The sequence below is a fragment of the Ylistrum balloti genome, unplaced genomic scaffold (assembly GCF_031769215.1).
Source record: "Ylistrum balloti isolate Yb309-2 unplaced genomic scaffold, AGI_CSIRO_Ybal_v1 Utg370828, whole genome shotgun sequence".
Classification (NCBI taxonomy): Eukaryota; Metazoa; Mollusca; class Bivalvia; order Pectinida; family Pectinidae; genus Ylistrum; species Ylistrum balloti.
Genome location: NW_026782478.1, coordinates 68,145 through 86,300, shown reverse-complemented (window position 1 = coordinate 86,300; position 18,156 = coordinate 68,145). Strand labels below are relative to the sequence as shown.

Below are 18,156 nucleotides of genomic sequence, written 5' to 3'. Positions count from 1 at the left end.
TTTGAGCAACATAATTGTAACATACTGTACTTACTACTCTGACTGGTTATTGTTTCTTTTTATAAAAACCTTATCATTATCATCCTGGAATTTGTGACTTAACACTTACATTATAATAGAAAGCATGAATTTATCTTAACTATATGTTATGAAAGATTGTACAAAAGTCACACAAGTAGGTAGCACCTTTTCATACAAGATCAGAATTAGATAGAGACAACTCCTGTTTTATACTGTATCCTATGTTCTTTTGTTATATTATTATATGTTCTGATTATTACAGTATTTCCTTGTTATAACAGTGTCATCGTAGAATAATGATTGTTCCTTATAAAGACATACTGTAGCATGAAATAGGCAACAAAATATTTATTGCTTTGGTACAAAGGTCGACTGGGCTCACTTTTGTATAAGAAAAACCTTTCTTATATTACAATATGGTCCATATTCAGCAAAACTCTATGGAAGTGTAATGTTTTATATATAGACATTTTTATTCTACACATTATCCTAATGGTTCACAGTGGCTAGTTAATTCATAATATACAGGTTATTGTAGACGTTAATTCCTTATTTTCAGTTTTAAAGGGATGTAACCAGTAATCAAACAGGTCAGTTATGTTACATAAATTGTACAAAAGACACACAAGTGAATAGCACCTCCAATACAAATTTAGATACTTGGTCGACAGATACGTGGTAATGTATTTAACTGATCTTACAGCTGTTTCCTCCTTCTAGGACTCCTCAGTGTTTCTAAGGGTTTAAATTGTTGACACATTACAGGGCGACAGAGGAAAATCAAAACAGATGACAAAAACATAACGGGGAGGAATACCTAGTCCAAAATTCAATAAATTTTATAATGTTCAACATTGCATGATTTCAAAAAAATTACAGAATATCAAGTACAAACTAGGAAATATGTTACACAGATTATACTTAAATACTTTCTGGAGAGGTCATGGGAGGTCATTGACATTTTTGTTTAATTACCTTCTGAAGAGGTCATGGGAGGTCTTTGACATTTACTTAAATACCTTCTGGAGAGGTCAAGGGAGGTCATTGACATTTACTTAAATGCTTTCTGGAAAGGTCATGTGAGGTCATTGACATTTTACTTAAATACCTTCTGGAGAGGTCATGGGAGGTCATTGACATTTCACTTAAATACCTTCTGGAGAGGTCATGGGAGGTCATTGACATTTTACTTAAATACTTTCTGGAGAGGTCATGGGAGGTCATTGACATTTTACTTAAATACCTTCCAGTGAGGTCATGGGAGGTCATTGACATTTGATCTAATTACCTTTAATGACAGAAATGTCTGTTATTAACCTTTTCCTTTCGTTTATGACCTTGACCTTGTGAGATAATGCAAGTATATAAACCTACCATTGGATGAAATTCTAGAATAACTTAAAATGCTTAAAACATACAAAGTGGGTGATACACAATGCTAGTCTCCTATAGATATCTATGATCAGTTGGCCAAGCAAGTCTCCCATCACTCAACATAAAGCTACTTTAGCATGCAGGAAGCTTGTGAGATTACAGAAAGGGACAGTACGTACATGACTTAGGTATTGGTTGTTGAAATCTTACAAGCAGCCTAGAAAGAGATCATAAATACTGTACATACTTAAAGCACATTTGTATATTAATATCTATAGAATTGTAAAAGTACTGGAACTTAATTACAGTGTTTATAATATTGAACACTCTACTGGGTTGATAAAAAGAGGCTGAATATCATGGCTTCCAGCCTGTTTGTAATATATAGAAGAAATTGTTTAGAACTTTTGATGTCTCTGTTACCTTGTAAGAGTCCAGGTCATTAAAACAATCTGACAGCATTTCATTCTATGTCATGACTCACAGCCTAATCTTGGATGTTCAGAAAATTTGTTTAAAGACTTGAGTAGCTGTGACCCATTTGACACTAAAACTGAGTCAATGTCATCACTTTGAACAAACTTAATAGTCCATCATGAAAGCATAATATTAACCCAGCATCATGACTTGTGCCTCTGTTATCAGAAAGGGGTTACTAACTTACAAGTTAAGATTTAAAACTATGATATAAGCATTCAACTATGGCTATGGTCAAATTAAGCATCATCTAATGAATTTTTTAATGATATATACAATTGTGTGTGGGAAAAAAAAATCACAATTCATGAACTGCCAAATGATTGTGTCTTTAAATATAGAGCAGCCATAAACACCCAATGCATGCATGTGCTGCATTTGGCAATGAAGATAATATCTTGTAAGCATTAATACTCCGATTAAAACTGACATTTAAACATTGGACAGAGTCACCATGGTTGATATTTTAACATTAGACAGAGTCACCATGGTTGATATTTTAACATTAGACAAAGTCACCATGTTTGACATTTTAACATAAGACACAGTCACCATGGTTGACATTTTAACATTAGACAGAGTCACCATGGTTGACATTTTAACATTAGACACAGTCACCATGGTTGACATTTTAACATTAGACAGAGTCACCATGGTTGACATTTTAACATTAGACAAAGTCACCATGTTTGACATTTTATCATTAGACAGAGTCACCATGTTTGACATTTTAACATTAGACAGAGTCACCATGGTTGATATTTTAACATTAGACAAAGTCACCATGTTTGACATTTTAACATTAGACAGAGTCACCGTGGTTGACATTTTAACATTAGACAGAGTCTTCATGGCTGACATTTTAACATAAGCAGAGTCTTCATGGTTGACATTTTAACATTAGACACAGTCACCATGTTTGATATTTTAACATTACACAAAGTCACCATGTTTGACATTTTAACATAAGACACAGTCACCATGGTTGACATTTTAACATTAGACAAAGTCACCATGTTTGACATTTTAACATTAGACACAGTCACCATGTTTGACATTTTAACATAAGACACAGTCACCATGGTTGACATTTTAACATTAGACAGAGTCACCATGGTTGACATTTTAACATTAGACACAGTCACCATGGTTGACATTTTAACATTAGACAGAGTCACCATGGTTGACATTTTAACATTAGACAAAGTCACCATGTTTGACATTTTAACATTAGACAGAGTCACCATGTTTGACATTTTAACATTAGACAAAGTCACCATGTTTGACATTTTAACATTAGACAAAGTCACCATGTTTGACATTTTAACATTAGACAAAGTCACCATGTTTGACATTTTAACATTAGACATAGTCACCGTGGTTGACATTTTAACATTAGACAGAGTCTTCATGGCTGACATTTTAACATAAGCAGAGTCTTCATGGTTGACATTTTAACATTAGACACAGTCACCATGTTTGATATTTTAACATTAGACAGTCACCATTGTTGACATTTTAACATTAGACACGGTCACCATGGTTGACATTTTAACATCAGACAGAGTCACCATGTTTGACATTTTAACATTAGACACAGTCACCATGGTTGACATTTTAACATTAGACAGAGTCACCATGGCTGACATTTTAACATTAGACAGAGTCTTCATGGCTGACATTTTAACATTAGACAGAGTCTTCATGGCTGACATTTTAACATTAGACACAGTCACCATGGTTGACATTTTAACATCAGACAGAGTCACCATGTTTGACATTTTAACATTAGACATAGTCACCATGTTTGATATTTTAACATTAGACAGAGTCACCATGTTTGATATTTTAACATTAGACAGAGTCACCATTGTTGACATTTTAACATTAGACAGAGTCTTCATGGCTGACATTTTAACATTAGACACAGTCACCATGGTTGACATTTTAACATCAGACAGAGTCACCATGTTTGACATTTTAACATTAGACACAGTCACCATGGTTGACATTTTAACATTAGACAGAGTCACCATGGCTGACATTTTAACATTAGACAGAGTCACCATGGCTGACATTTTAACATTAGACACAGTCACCATGGTTGACATTTTAACATTAGACAGAGTCACCATGGTTGACATTTTAACATCAGACAGAGTCACCATGTTTGATATTTTAATATTAGACAGAGTCACCATTGTTGACATTTTAACATTCAACAGTCACCATGGCTGATACCTGTATATATATATTTAAATTTGTAATGCTTTGATACTTACCATCAATGCACTGGGCGAATTTTCATTGATTTCATCTAGACAACCATACTGGAATCAAATGTAAATAAAAGTAAACTATAATGTTGACCAAACAAAGACAATCAATGACCTACCAATTCAAATAGGTACCCAAGGCAGAATCAATTTCTGAGATGGTTAAATTTCAGACAAGAGGCTCAAGGGCCCTAACATTCACCTGAGTTACAATGATTCTTGTAACATATCATAGAAATGATTTTGTAAAAAAAGTTAGACAACTTAAGCTATATTGTACATATAATGCAAATGTACATTGAACATAACATTAACATTGTTGTCCCATGCTCCTTCCGGTAACCAAGTTTAAATTACAAAAATTACAATAAAAATTGAATTTTCCTTTATAAAATCTTCTATCCATGAAAAGTGGAACATCTCTGACATATACACTACAGTAAATATGATCTCCTCCCCAATGAGAAATGTTAGACCCTGGGGTCATGAAATTTACAATTTTGTAAAGAACTGTAAGACATTTCAATCAAAGAAGAGTAATTGCTTCAACTTTATCTGGGTACTGAGATGAACATTTTTTAAAAGTTCAGTCAATTTAATTCATTTTTTTGCATCGCCCATCCGCCGCTGGGGTCAGTCAAGGTCAATATGTGTATCTTATCACACTTTCAGCTTATACTGATATAAAAATTCTAAGTTTGATCTATTTCAAATAGAAAATTAATAAATTATGTTGAAAAATGTAATTTACCTATATATTCTAAACTAAACCCCCTCCCAAGGAGGAAATGTGAAACTCTGGGATCATGAAATTTACCATTTTGGTAAAGCATCTGAGGGACTTTCCATCAATGACGAGTATTTGATTCTACCAAACCTGGGATTTGAGAGGAAGAATTTTGAAGTTTCAGTCAATTTGACCCTTTTAGGCCCACACCCATCAGGCCTCTGGGGGTTTGAGACCATATAATTTACCAATTTAGTGTGCCTATAGCCATGGAAAGTTTTTGTAAAATTTCATTGAAATCGGCACAGGAGTTTTCCAGAAGATGTTGAAAATAATAAAAGAAGCACAGTCAGGGCAATATTCCGTGGAACACTTTTTGTTGGCTGCGCTAGTCAAAAACACCTAGTGATATCACAATGTGGGCAACAATGCTACATTAAAAACAGGAAATGACGGTCTCTGTGTCATTTTGTCCTCCATATTTTAAATTCAAAAACCTGTCAAAATGTAACATTTCTTAGTTATGTGAATAACAGTATATTAAATTTGTTTGCATTAAAATGAAACTTGTCTCAAAGTTTGAATTTTTTCAAATGAAAACTTTCATGATCCTTTTTAAATTAAGATGTCTTCTATGTCTTTAAATATGCTCAAGAAACACTTGAATAATTGATTTTTAATTATGATAATAGGACAAATATGAAATTTCCACAGGCACTTGAAGATCTTACAACTGATGCACACAATAACTTTGGAGATGGTATTTAAACGGGGCATAAACTTATTTTCTAAATATTGCAGTATATTATATATCATGCACAAATTCATGTAATTCATTGAAAAAAGAAATGAAAATGAAGCAAAGGTATCTCATTTACAAACATGAATTTTTCTTCAGTTTTATCATGTAACATTTTCTTGCACTGATAATTGTATGGTACACGTCATTTTCTAAAGATAAGAAAATGCATGTATAACATCACTATATATCTGAGTATGTAATAATGAACAAAACTACCAAGCTTTGATCATGTTTTGAAGCACCAACAACATGAAATTCAGTATAGTAGGTCAAGAAAGAGTACTTTACACCTTTGCTCTGAATGGCATGCTACAAGCCTCCTGTATGTTATTTGATAAGATAGCCATCAATTACTACAAGGAGACCTTGCCTCAAAATGACCCTGGCTGTTCACTGGAGATAAACCCACATTATCTCATCCATGTCAGAAAAATGTCAGGTCTGCAATGAATTTAATTTCAGCTGGGTGCTTAATGGACTGGTTTAAAAGATTATGTGTCATCAATGGATGCAGTTCCTTAAATATGTCATTCATGAACATAGAAGAAAATTATTTTACAACCCATTGGCCATCTTGATGTCAACATTTCAGTGACCCTGGCATGTTGCTTGGTTACATATGTGATCATAAATACACTTTAACAGTGTCATTAAATCCAAGCACTCAAAAGACTGAGACCAAATTGATAGCTTGTTTCTCTCCTATCATACATACGGCTTTTTAGTAATACAACCAAGCAAACAGCATAAAATGTTTTAGAGTTAAAAGTTTTGTTGCTCAGATAGCAGGAAACACAGCTATATTTTATTTTGGCCTAATCAACATGTATATATAAGCAGACTACAGATTTGGATGATGACAACTTTAAAAGTTTGTACAGAATAATTCAATTTCCCTTGTCAAATTTTGAGATGACCAGCTCATTTGACTTGAATGCATAAAAAACCCACTGTTCCGACACTTTGTTTCCTGGGCAGCCGTCGACCACGTCCTCCGGTGGTGAAAGGGGAGTCACTCACACTGCCATAAGATGATGTACTACTGCCACTTCTGAAGGACAGTGGGCTGTAAAGAATTGTTTCAACAACTGTAGGGCATGTAATTATACCATTAGGGTAGACTGTAACACATGCTGACCAAGGAAACCAGACACAACAAGTGCACTGTATGTAGGGGGCAACAAGTACACTGTATATAGGGAGCAACAAGTGCACTGTATGTAGGGGTCAACAAGTACACTGTAAGTAGGGGTCAACAAGTACACTGTATGTAGGGAGCAACAAGTATACTGTATGTAGGGAGCAACAAGTACACTGTATGTAAAGGGCAACAAGTACACTGTATGTAAGGAGCAACAAGTACACTGTATGTAGGGAGCAACAAGTACACGGTATGTAGGGAGCAACAAGTACACTGTATGTAAGGGGCAACATGTACACTGTATGTAAGGAGCAACAAGTACACTGTATGTAGGGAGCAACAAGTACATAGTGTGTAGGGAGCAACAAGTACACTGTATGTAGGGAGCAACAAGTACACTGTAAGTAGGGGTCAACAAGTACACTGTATGTAGGGAGCAACAAGTACATTGTGTGTAGGGAGCAACAAGTACACTGTGTGTAGGGAGCAACAAGTACACTGTGTGTAGGGAGCAACAAGTACACTGTATGTAGGGAGCAACAAGTACACTGTATGTAGGGGCAACAAGTACATTGTATGTAGAGGACAACAAGTACACTGTATGTAGGGGGCAACAAGTACACTGTATGTAGAGGACAACAAATACACTGTATGTAGGGGGCAACAAGTACACTGTGTGTAGAGGGCAACAAGTACACTGTATGTAGAGGACAACAAATACACTGTATGTAGGGGGCAACAAGTACACTGTGTGTAGAGGGCAACATGTACACTGTATGTAGGGAGCAACAAGAGTATACATACCTGGTCACTAGAAACATTTATATAAATACAGGTGGCAAAGTGACATCTTATCTACTAGACCTGATTTAACTGCAATTAATGACCAACCATCTCTTCATTTAGTTATGTTTTCGAAGACCATGAAAGTTAATGAGAATCATTGCTTTTTTAAGACACCTACACATTTGAACTTTAGTTTTAGAATAACAAAGATACTGAAGGATGTATTTATAAATTTACACAGATAATAGTCATTTCATTATGATTTCATGGTCATACACAGCAATAAAGATAATGATAATAAGAGGTGTTCATTTGGAATTTTACTAGTAGCCTAATAATCTTCTCCTGTTACATATATACGTAAGATAAATAAAATCTTACAACCAGTCACCCTGAGGTATTTTTGTTTTTGAGAACATCAATATGCAGATGGTGACATAATTCATTAGAAACAGCTGTCAGTCGGGCTGTAGAAAGAACATAAGTTTAAACCTGGGAGGAGGAATGGAGCTTAAAGAACTGGTCCTGGAAGAGTCGGGTGTTGGGAGACACGATCGTCGTTTGCTGCTTGAAGCTGGTGTGCTGCTCAAAAAGCTAGTAGAACTTCTGTAACAGAGCACATTCAAGAATTCTTATGTCATATCTGGATTATTGCCTGTGTTGTTAAATTCTTCACAATACTAGAGAAGTCCGGGGAAAATCAGGGGGATTCGTGTACAGTCACATATTCTGTACAGATGTTACACAACTGTAACTGTATACATGTAAAAAAATGAATAGATCTCACCAACAGAAATAAAATAACAATGAATTTAAATACATCAACAAATAGAATCTAAAATGAAAAATTGATTGGCTTTAAAGGCCAGAAATCAACAACAAAAAATGACAGCTCCCCTAAAACACTTGGCTTTAAAGGCCAGAAATCAACACCAAAAAATGACAGCTCCCCTAAAACACTTGGCTTTAAAGGCCAGAAATCAACACCAAAAAATTGACAGCTCCCCTAAAACACTTGGTTTTAAAGAACAGAAATCAACACCAAAGTTTATTTGAAAGTATATGACTTATGCTGTCAGGATAAAAGACATTTGAATTTCAGAAACTGGATACTCCATTGTGGAATACTGCTTTACATTCTTGTCATCCCTTCCTAATCAGTAACTTAAATGCTTTGTAGACTTAAACAAAGTTAAACAATTTTACAATGATCAACATTTGACAAGTTGTTTACTGGACATCAATGAGGGCAGTCATGAGTCAAAAATGACAGAACAGTTAATGACTGGTAAAAAATTTCAGGAACTTTGAACAATATGAAACTATCATGGATGATTTTTAATACGTTGTTTAATATAACAATAATGTAGTGAAGTAAGAATTGTGGTAAAATCACAGAAAAATAATATGATCCTACTCTATAACAAAGTGTCACCATAATGTGAAAATAAGGATCTTGTAAATTTTTTAATATATATATGACACAGGTGGTTATGCCATCATCAAAATAAATGATATTGGACCAGGGAAACTGAAGTTTCAAAGTATATCAGTTAATAGCTCTGAGTATGTACACAGGAAATTCCACTATATATCATTATACAGTACTTGAGGTGTTATGACACTTTCTATCAATTAGGAGAGCTGTATTAATGGAAAAAATGTTCAAACAACACAATGAAATAAGTAACCAAGAGAAGAACGCATTCCGTTTTAAGACTGATAAATGACCTACCCCGAGCTTGATGGTGTGGCTGTAAATGTGCTGGACAGGAGTTTGGGTTGGACATTCTTCTGTACTTTGATTGGTGTGGATGTGGAAACATCTTGATTAGAGGAGCTCGAGACTGTCCTGACACTGGGCTTTCTCTCCACTGGAAATAACCACAAAAATAAATACTTTTTCCCTTTTTTTGAAGCCCACAGTTCAAACCCAAGAGGTATAGCTAAAATTACCTCTTCATCAACTCTTATTTTCAGGATGTAATGTTGCTGGAATACTTGAATGCATTGACTAGCAAACATACATATGTATTGATATCTCTACACACATCAATGTCCAGTATTATATTTCTTTTCTAAGCTCCTTATTGACTACACCTGATTCAGTGGGGGTCACCAAATATTTATTCAAATCACAAAGACTTCCTTGAACGATAGCGTAAAATATAATCATTAAAAGGATTTTTAGCTATCATTATTTCACAGAATAATTACAAGAAATGTTGCTGAGATATATGTTTGATGGTGACAGGTTTCCTATCCCTGTAGCTCTTCCGATCATTAGCTGTTGTCTCACAGACAAATGCCAATGATCCTAGTCTCAACCTAACAAATCATTTTAAATTAAAACTGAAAGCCATGAATATTTAGAAGATATTTTAGAAAATAATCATAATTAAGTTTGAATGTTTTAAATGATGTCTATTCAAATTGTACTTAGATATCACTTAGAGCTGAATTTTCTATTCTTATTAAAGCAAACCTTAGCATGTATAAAACAAACATGTGCATGGCTAAAACAGAACTGTGTAGGAGATTAAAACAAACCTGTGTTTGACTATGACTAAGAACAATACTGTGTTTGAGATAAGAACAATACTGTGTTTGACTACGACTCAAACAAAACTGTGTATAAGATAAGAACAATACTGTGTTTGACTATGACTCAAATAAAACTGTGTATGAGATAAGAACAAAGCTGTGTATGAGATAAGAACAAACCAATGTTTGACTATGACTAAAACAAACTTATATTTGACTATGATTAAAACAGACCTGTGTATGAGATGAGAACAAACCTATGTTTGACTATGACTAGAACAAACCTATGTTTGACTATGACTAAAACAAACCTATGTTTGACTATGACTAAAACAAAACTATGTTTGACTATGACTAAAACCAACCTGTGTGAGATGAGAACAAACCTATGTTTGACTATGACTAAAACAAAGCTGTGTATGAGATGAGAACAAACCTGTTTGACTATGACTAAAACAAAGCTGAACATGATAAAAGCAAACCTGTGCGTGACTGGATTCCAGGTGGAGCTATAGCCTTTATTGGGCCATTGGATGCTTTGGTGTTGCTTGGCATGGCTATAGCCTTTTTCTTGATCTGACCAGGTTGTAATAAGCTTAGCTTGGAAGCTGGTCTCTTACTGCCGGGAACTTCAGATGATTGTGTGGATTTGGGCCCTGAGATAGTGTAGGATCTGTTCAGTTTTGTACCACCTCCATTGTTGGGAACCTTTAGTTTACTATCTTTATCTGATCCTGGAGTGATTGTACGATTTCCTGCAATATTACTGGTTGTATTAAGTGATCTACGATTCATTGATGTACCAGTATTCATGCTTCTATTTGTGGACAAGTCACTTTTTACAGCTAAGAAACTTTTAGGAGGTTGAATTGTTCGTCGACTTGAATTATTTGTTGATTTAGTTGATGAAGTGTCAGCAGAATTATTTGTAGATTGGTCCGATTCTTTAGTTAAGTTTTTAGGAGGTTGTAAAGATCGTCTCAAAGAGGTTCCGGGTCTACTGCCTGTGGTAGTGACAGATGGAATGCTAGATGTGTCCACTGCTTTGACAGCCATATGACTCTTGGGAGGCTGAAGTCTTTGTGCTGGTCTTGCAAGTCCACTTTTTCTGTCCGGCACCTGAATTATATGAAAATGCATAAAGTAGAGATAAATCATATTTAACTCAAACTAATACAACCACTGAATTGTCTTCATTATGACTTAATCCTTAAAAATCAGGAGAAATTAATCCAATCAAAGCAGCAAAAACCAGTAACAAAGGAAGTACAGCAGACTTGTACAAAAAAAATTTGAATCAGGCAATCATTGAAGTTCTTGGCTACTCTTTGACTTTTACATCTCCTGTATCAAAACATGTTTCTAGTGAATAACATCTTATTTTAAATTTATTTATTTTAACAGGTTTTACGTCCACTATAACGACCTTTCCATCTTTCAGCGGACAAGTGTTAGTAACATCTACCTAACAGACTACAATATACTATTCTACAACCATGAATCATACCCATCTTAATTGGCAATGATTCACTTTCTTGAAAATGTTTCAATCACAAGTTGTGTTAAAATAAATCACACACACAAAAATAAAACTGGTTCACAGAAATGCTTTGAACACAGCTTCTCAAAGCTAATGTGTAGACGGCGTCTGAAGAGCAATTCATTAGTCTCACATGTGCTCCTTCATTGCAGCAAGATGAAAGTACACAACTGTTGTCCTTTATAGAGAAATTTAACCTCTGACATTTCACCCATCTAGGGTTCTTCATTACACACAGTAGCTCCTACTTCTAAGTACTAGAACAATAATTAAGTGCTAAGTATTCTATTTCAGAAAAGTCTTATACTAAATGCCACTGAAGAGTGGTTATGATTTTATTTGTGAACAGTGACTATGCTTTCTTCATCATTACTATAGGACTGATGCAGCAATTACTTAAACATCAAAAACTTTTAAAAGTCCTAGTTGACATCCATGCAAGAACATAAGTAAGTTGAATATTTCCTTTTAACAGTCTGGAATTATTAATTTAGATTAAACAAATCAAACTGTTTATTGTCACCTTGCTAGTCAGTGCTTGTTTGATGACAGGTACAGGTTGGCTGGTTCGCAATCCGACATCTGACTTTACTGTCTGTACTTCATTTTCTGTTTGTTTATCTTCCTCAGGCTTCTCAGCAGGTTTTGTCTTAAATATCTAAAAAACAATCACATAAAATAATAGATGTTTAAAAGTGACTATATTTTTTTTTTTTTTTTATTTTGTTTTTCAAGATTTTACAAAGGTATGCAACACACGATATATACTAGACTCACATACACATACACACCCTTGCACACATCACACTACACCCATGTACACTCACCCAAAACATGCACTCATTATTTCCTACTCTTTCCTCCTTGCTGACATGACATACAATGTACTACTGTGTTTCATTCACAAGCCCCAATAATAATACAAACTCAATGACTGCTGTCATCATCATCGTCGTCATTGTCGTCGTCGTCGTCGTCGTCGTCGTCGTCATCATCATCATCATCATCATCATCATCATCATCATCATCATCATCATCATCATCATCATCATTATCATCATGATCATCATGATCATCATCATCACTTCATTATCATGATCATCACCATATCATCATCATCATCATCACTATCATATCATCATCAGCAGTAACACATATTCAGCATCGTAATCATCATACCATCATCACCACTTCATCATCAACCAGAAGTGCAAGCATGGATTGGGAGTAGCGAGATATGCCCCACATAACAGCCTTTCCATGTTGCAACTTCTGCTTGTTTGAAACAAAGTGTAATTCACATTAAAAAAAAACATAAAAAAAAAAAAAATCTTTGTAAATAATTGAGGTGTGAATAGCTGGTGATGATTCTTTGTTATCTGCCCTTGTTGTCAAAGATTACACAGAGCATAGTACAGCCAGACTAAATGATAGCATAGAGGAAATATCAATAATTAACATTATACATAGATTGCTCTCTCTCACTGAATCATTCTCTACAATTACAGAAACAGACAAAGCAATGAAAACAGAAATAGGAAGATAAGGGAGGGGGGAATGACATAAGAAGTCCATGGGATGTTGAAACAAATTTTTTGCTAAAGACAGTGAAACAAAGATATGACAGCACTGTCAAGGATAAAAAGTATTATAATTATTTAAATATTCAATTGGATAAGGTTTTCCCATTTTTTCCAATCATTTGTGAAATTTTGTTTGTAAGACGTGTTTTTGCTATTTGAAATATATTTTTGAACAGAATAGTGATTTTGTATAATCTTTACAATGGCGTTGATATTGAGAGTAGCATGGAGGCATCTTGTTTTATATATATAATGTTTAATCATAAGAATTACTTCATTGTTAACTCTAAAGCTAGGGCTATTGTTCCTTTTAATTCCAAGTATAAAAGACTGTTTGTTGACTGAGAATGGTATTAATAAAGAATCTGTTAGTGTTTCAAATGATTGTAAAAAGTTTTGCACTTCCTGACATTCCCAAAGGAGATGAGTGATCGATTCTCTTTCTGAGTTGCATAGATTACAAAGTGGACTGGACACAAGTTTTGCCTTAAAAAGCCTACTATTAGTTGTCAGAATGTGATGAGAGATCCTATACTGGAGCCATTGAAGTTTGGTATTTTTTGCAATTTGAAATGGCATTTTGTAGAAAATTTCCCAATCACTATTTGTTAAATCAAACTGCTCTCCCCATTCAGCTTTACCAGTTGACTCTCTCCGAGTTGTATTTAAAATATTATAAAATATTTTTGAACCTTTTAAATGCTCGAAAAACATCTTTATATATAATGGTATTACAGGCCGCTGAGAGTCATTCTTCACAGGTGGATTATCTCTTAGGAATTTTTTAACTGCAGAAATGATAACTTGATAGTTCAAAAAGTTAGTTGTCACATTGTATATTCTCTGAAAGTCTTGAAAACTAAGAAAATTATTAGTATTACCAGCTTCTAGTAAGTCTGCTATTGTTCTTATCCCTTTTCTATACCATTGCTTATAAAAATTTGATTTTGCAGATAGAGTGATATTTCTATTAAACCATATAGGTATTTCCAAAACTGATTTTTCCTTTCCTGTACACATTTCATTTGTTGTTTGTAGTTTGTACCATACTCTGAAAACATCTTTCCAAAATTTATTTTTTATTTCATTTTTGCAGTTTTGTATATACTCACCTCCAATATTCAGTAGGATGTCAATGTTTACATTAGTCTGTAATATTGCAGACCACTTACCTGCTCTATGATAAAGTCTCCTTACCCAACTTAGTTTTAATGCATCTGCAAAAGCTCTTATATTTATCATTTCTAAACCACCATTTATAAGGTCTTGCATCACTACATTTCTCTTGATTTTGTCTATTTTACTACTCCACAAAAATTCAAATATGATAGATTCGATTGTCTTAAATGTTTTTTCATCAGGATTTGGTAAAGCTATAAAGAGGTGGTTCAGTTGAGAAATTAAAAGGGATTTTATTATGTGTATTTTACCTATTGGTGTAAGATTTCTTCTTTTCCATGTATTTATAAGTGCTTTTAGCTTTACTATTTTCTTGTCATAATTAATTTTTGGCATAGCATGAAGATTGACATCAAATTCTACTCCTAGAAGAGTAAACCGCTCTTGCCCCCATTGTAGATTCAAATCTGGTAAAAAAGTATCTTCACTATACTTCTTAGACCCTATCCATATAATCTGGGTCTTATCAATGTTTACTTTAAGACCTGAAATGCTAGCATATGTATTAAGTTCTTTTAAAGATTCCAATAATGATGGTTCAGATCCATCAAGTGTGAAAAAAGTGTCATCAGCGTATTAAGATAGCAAAATAGGAAGCTCACCTGCTTTGATGCCTTTAATTCTATGGTTATTTCTAATTCTAATCGCTAGAACTTCAGCACAGAGGATGAAAATATAGGGTGCGAGCGGGTCGCCTTGTCTACAGCCCCTTCTAATATCAAAGAAAGCAGATAAGTTACCTCCCTGGTTAATTGAAGCTGATACATTTTTATGTAGCGTTTTAAACCATACAATAATATCATTTTTGAATCCAAAATAGATTAAAACCTTTTCAATAAACTTCCAAGAGACAGAGTCAAACGCTTTTTCAAAGTCTACCATTAAAATCATACCTGGTACATCATTTTCTTCTGCATATTGCATTAAATCATATAGTAGTCTAGTGTTTTCTCCTATATAGCGTCCCAATAAAAAACCAGTTTGATCCATATTAATTAGCTTGTCTAAAACTGACTTAATTCTATTAGAAATAACCCCTGTTGCTATTTTGTATGTAACATTTAATAAGGATATTGGACGCCAGTTTTTAATAAATTATCTAGGCTTATTTACTTTAGGAAGGCAGGTGATCACTGCTTGTCTCTGAGTAACTGAAAGTTCTCTATGTGAATACCCATAACTTAAAGACCTGACAACATAAACGTCTATCTTATTCCAAAAAAATTTTAACAATTCTGCAGTGAACCGATCTGACCCAGGACTTTTGTTGTTTTTCATATTCTTTAAACATTTACTGGCTTCTTCTAATGTGATTAAACTTTCTAAATTTTCAGCTTCTGTTTCAGAGAGTTTAGGAATACTGTTAAAATTTAGATATTCATTTAAATTAATGTCTGTAATATTTCCTTCTTCATATAGATTCTCATAAAACAATTTTACTGTTTCTAAAATTTCTTCCTGTTTTATATAGTTTTATAAGTGACTATATTATTGGTATAGATATCAATTGCCAAGTACAACTAGCACCTATCCATGAGATGTTGTAGCAAATATTAAGGACACACTTATAAATAAATGTAGTCTATTGAACTTTTACAGTTAAAATTTCTGATTTTTGACGAATCATGAATTTTTTTGGCAATAAAGCCTTTATACTTTAGCTTACTGAATCAATAAAAAATTAACAACTTGAATATATGACACTTACCCCTTGTAAACTTTTCTTAGCTTTGTTAGCTGGAGGTACCACTCCTGATCTTCGGGATTTTGACCCTTTTGGTGTTAAAAGTTTTCTCCCCTGCTGCAACAAATTTTCCTTGTTACCTTTGGTGACAGTGTTTCCATTTTTCTTGCTGGCACTGTCAGGTTTGTTCACAATCTCTACACTTGACTCCTCAGACTCTATAATAGGCAGAGATAACAGTTTAAGAGGACTGTTTTCCATGGTGAATGTTCCACTGCGTGAATGTCGTTTTTTAGGGGGAGAATCACTGTCAATGAATGGAGAATTTTTACAATCTGTCTTCAGTCTGTAAGCAACTAATGCAGCCTCTTTGACAAGTTCTGCCATTTGACCCGCATTAAGAGGGCTTAATGGCTTTACTTCTGGTGCTACAGAGTGAGCTACACATCTCTCTGTAAATCCTACAGGTCCAAAGAAAACTTCTTCATCCTCTTCTTCTTCCTTACTGTTTTCTATTGACCTGCAGGGATGAAATTAACTGGTGTAAAACAGTAACTTTTTTGTGTCTGTGCATAGAAATCAACTTGATGTCTTCACTAGAACTCCAACACCAGTAAATAATGCAGAAAGATATTCAAAAGTATGATCAAACTCAAGCCTATACTATATACATAGTAAATGAATTAGTATGACACATGAAAGGAGAAAAGTGTTATGATTGGTAAAATATGATCAGGTATCTATACTGCTGTCATAAAAGCTCTATTCTGGGTGATACCAGCTGTCAATTCACTGACCTGAGATGACCTCAGTAAAATATGTATGAAACAGAGTATTCAGTTTTATTTATAGATAATAATTAAAGTTCATTTTTCAGTTTAGTGCCTTAATAAACTTCTTTGTAAATGCCATCATGATTTCATACATGTGAGTCAGTCTCTCATATCTGAAAGGTCCTTCATTTTTACTGCATCTACTTAACTCTGAAATTCATATCTAAATTAATAGTCAGATTCAAAACACACTATTTACCTTGAAGCTGGAGACAAGGCAAAGTCAAAATCAAATATCTCATCTTCCAACATGGTGATAACTGTAATACAAGAAATAAAACATATTTTCATTTCCCCGTGTCTGTGGTGAATTTTAACAGATGTTTGTAATTGATATGGATTTCTAAAAATAGTCATGGTGACACTGACCTTGCCCCTACAACTTTGAATTTTACTTTCTGAGATATGGTTTTGCGTAAGCAGTTGAAATGGTTGGGTACTAATTTGACATGTGCAGATTGAGGAGTTCGGTCTTACTTATCCTAAGCTAACTTGTTGAATATCATTAGTTTTCAGAACTTTGGTTACACAAAAAGTGGCCTTAGTCTTTTAAGAGTGTGTGAAGTTTTATCAAAATTCCTACAAAATAAACAAATCTGTTCAAGTTCAAGCTCTTTATTAGCCTTGAGCTTTGCAGCTCATCAGGAACAAAAGAACATACATCTCAAATCTGTCATGACATAGTTCTACAGTGCTGCACTGTTGATTTACACAGTGATAGGATCTAGAATGATGACAAGGAATTTCTAAAAAATAGTGATGACCTTGACCATATATTACAACCCTGAAAACTGGACTTGTCAGAGATATTGCAGTCTTTCATAGCTTTAAAGTTTGATCAAAATCCATCAAGAAGGAAAACAGATGCTAACACACTAACAAATTTGAGCTGCTACATACAATGTTATGTATGTACACCAACCATATGATAGCATTCCCTCAGACATTCAGTCTCTTAGGGAATCGCAGAAAGATGGTCATTAGGATGATTCTTTTCTTTGCCAGTGTAAAATATTGATGCACAATCATGTCATAAAATGGCTACCATTACTGCCTTGTCCAAGTTTTAACAGACAGAAAGCTTTGTTGGTATCCTTTCCTTAACATCTTCACAATTTCTCACAAATTAAGGTAAATTCTCAGCTCCATTTCATCATTGGAACTGAAGATGATGTTAAAACTGTGCTTT

The 18,156-nt window shown here is 34.1% G+C and overlaps 1 protein-coding gene across 1 annotated transcript; it reads right to left on the bottom strand.

Annotated features, from left to right (window-relative positions):
* Positions 1 to 8,062: 8,062 nt before the first annotated feature.
* On the bottom strand, positions 8,063 to 17,107 carry LOC132558816 (uncharacterized). The gene is made up of 7 exons (XM_060223426.1): positions 17,103 to 17,107; positions 16,159 to 16,654; positions 12,868 to 12,960; positions 12,212 to 12,346; positions 10,631 to 11,267; positions 9,340 to 9,478; positions 8,063 to 8,210 (listed from the first exon to the last, which is right to left on the bottom strand). The coding sequence occupies exons 1-7, from the start codon at positions 17,105 to 17,107 to the stop codon at positions 8,063 to 8,065; spliced, it is 1,653 nt and encodes a 550-aa protein (XP_060079409.1).
* Positions 17,108 to 18,156: the final 1,049 nt, after the last annotated feature.

Bases quoted from the DNA above. Each gene is read 5' to 3' on its own strand.
- LOC132558816 (XM_060223426.1), bottom strand. The intron at 11,268-12,211 runs GTGACAATAAAC...CATATAATTCAG, and splicing joins AACAAGCACTGACTAGCAAG to GTGCCGGACAGAAAAAGTGG. The intron at 9,479-10,630 runs GTTTGCTTTTAT...GGTTATTTCCAG, and splicing joins TGGAATCCAGTCACGCACAG to TGGAGAGAAAGCCCAGTGTC.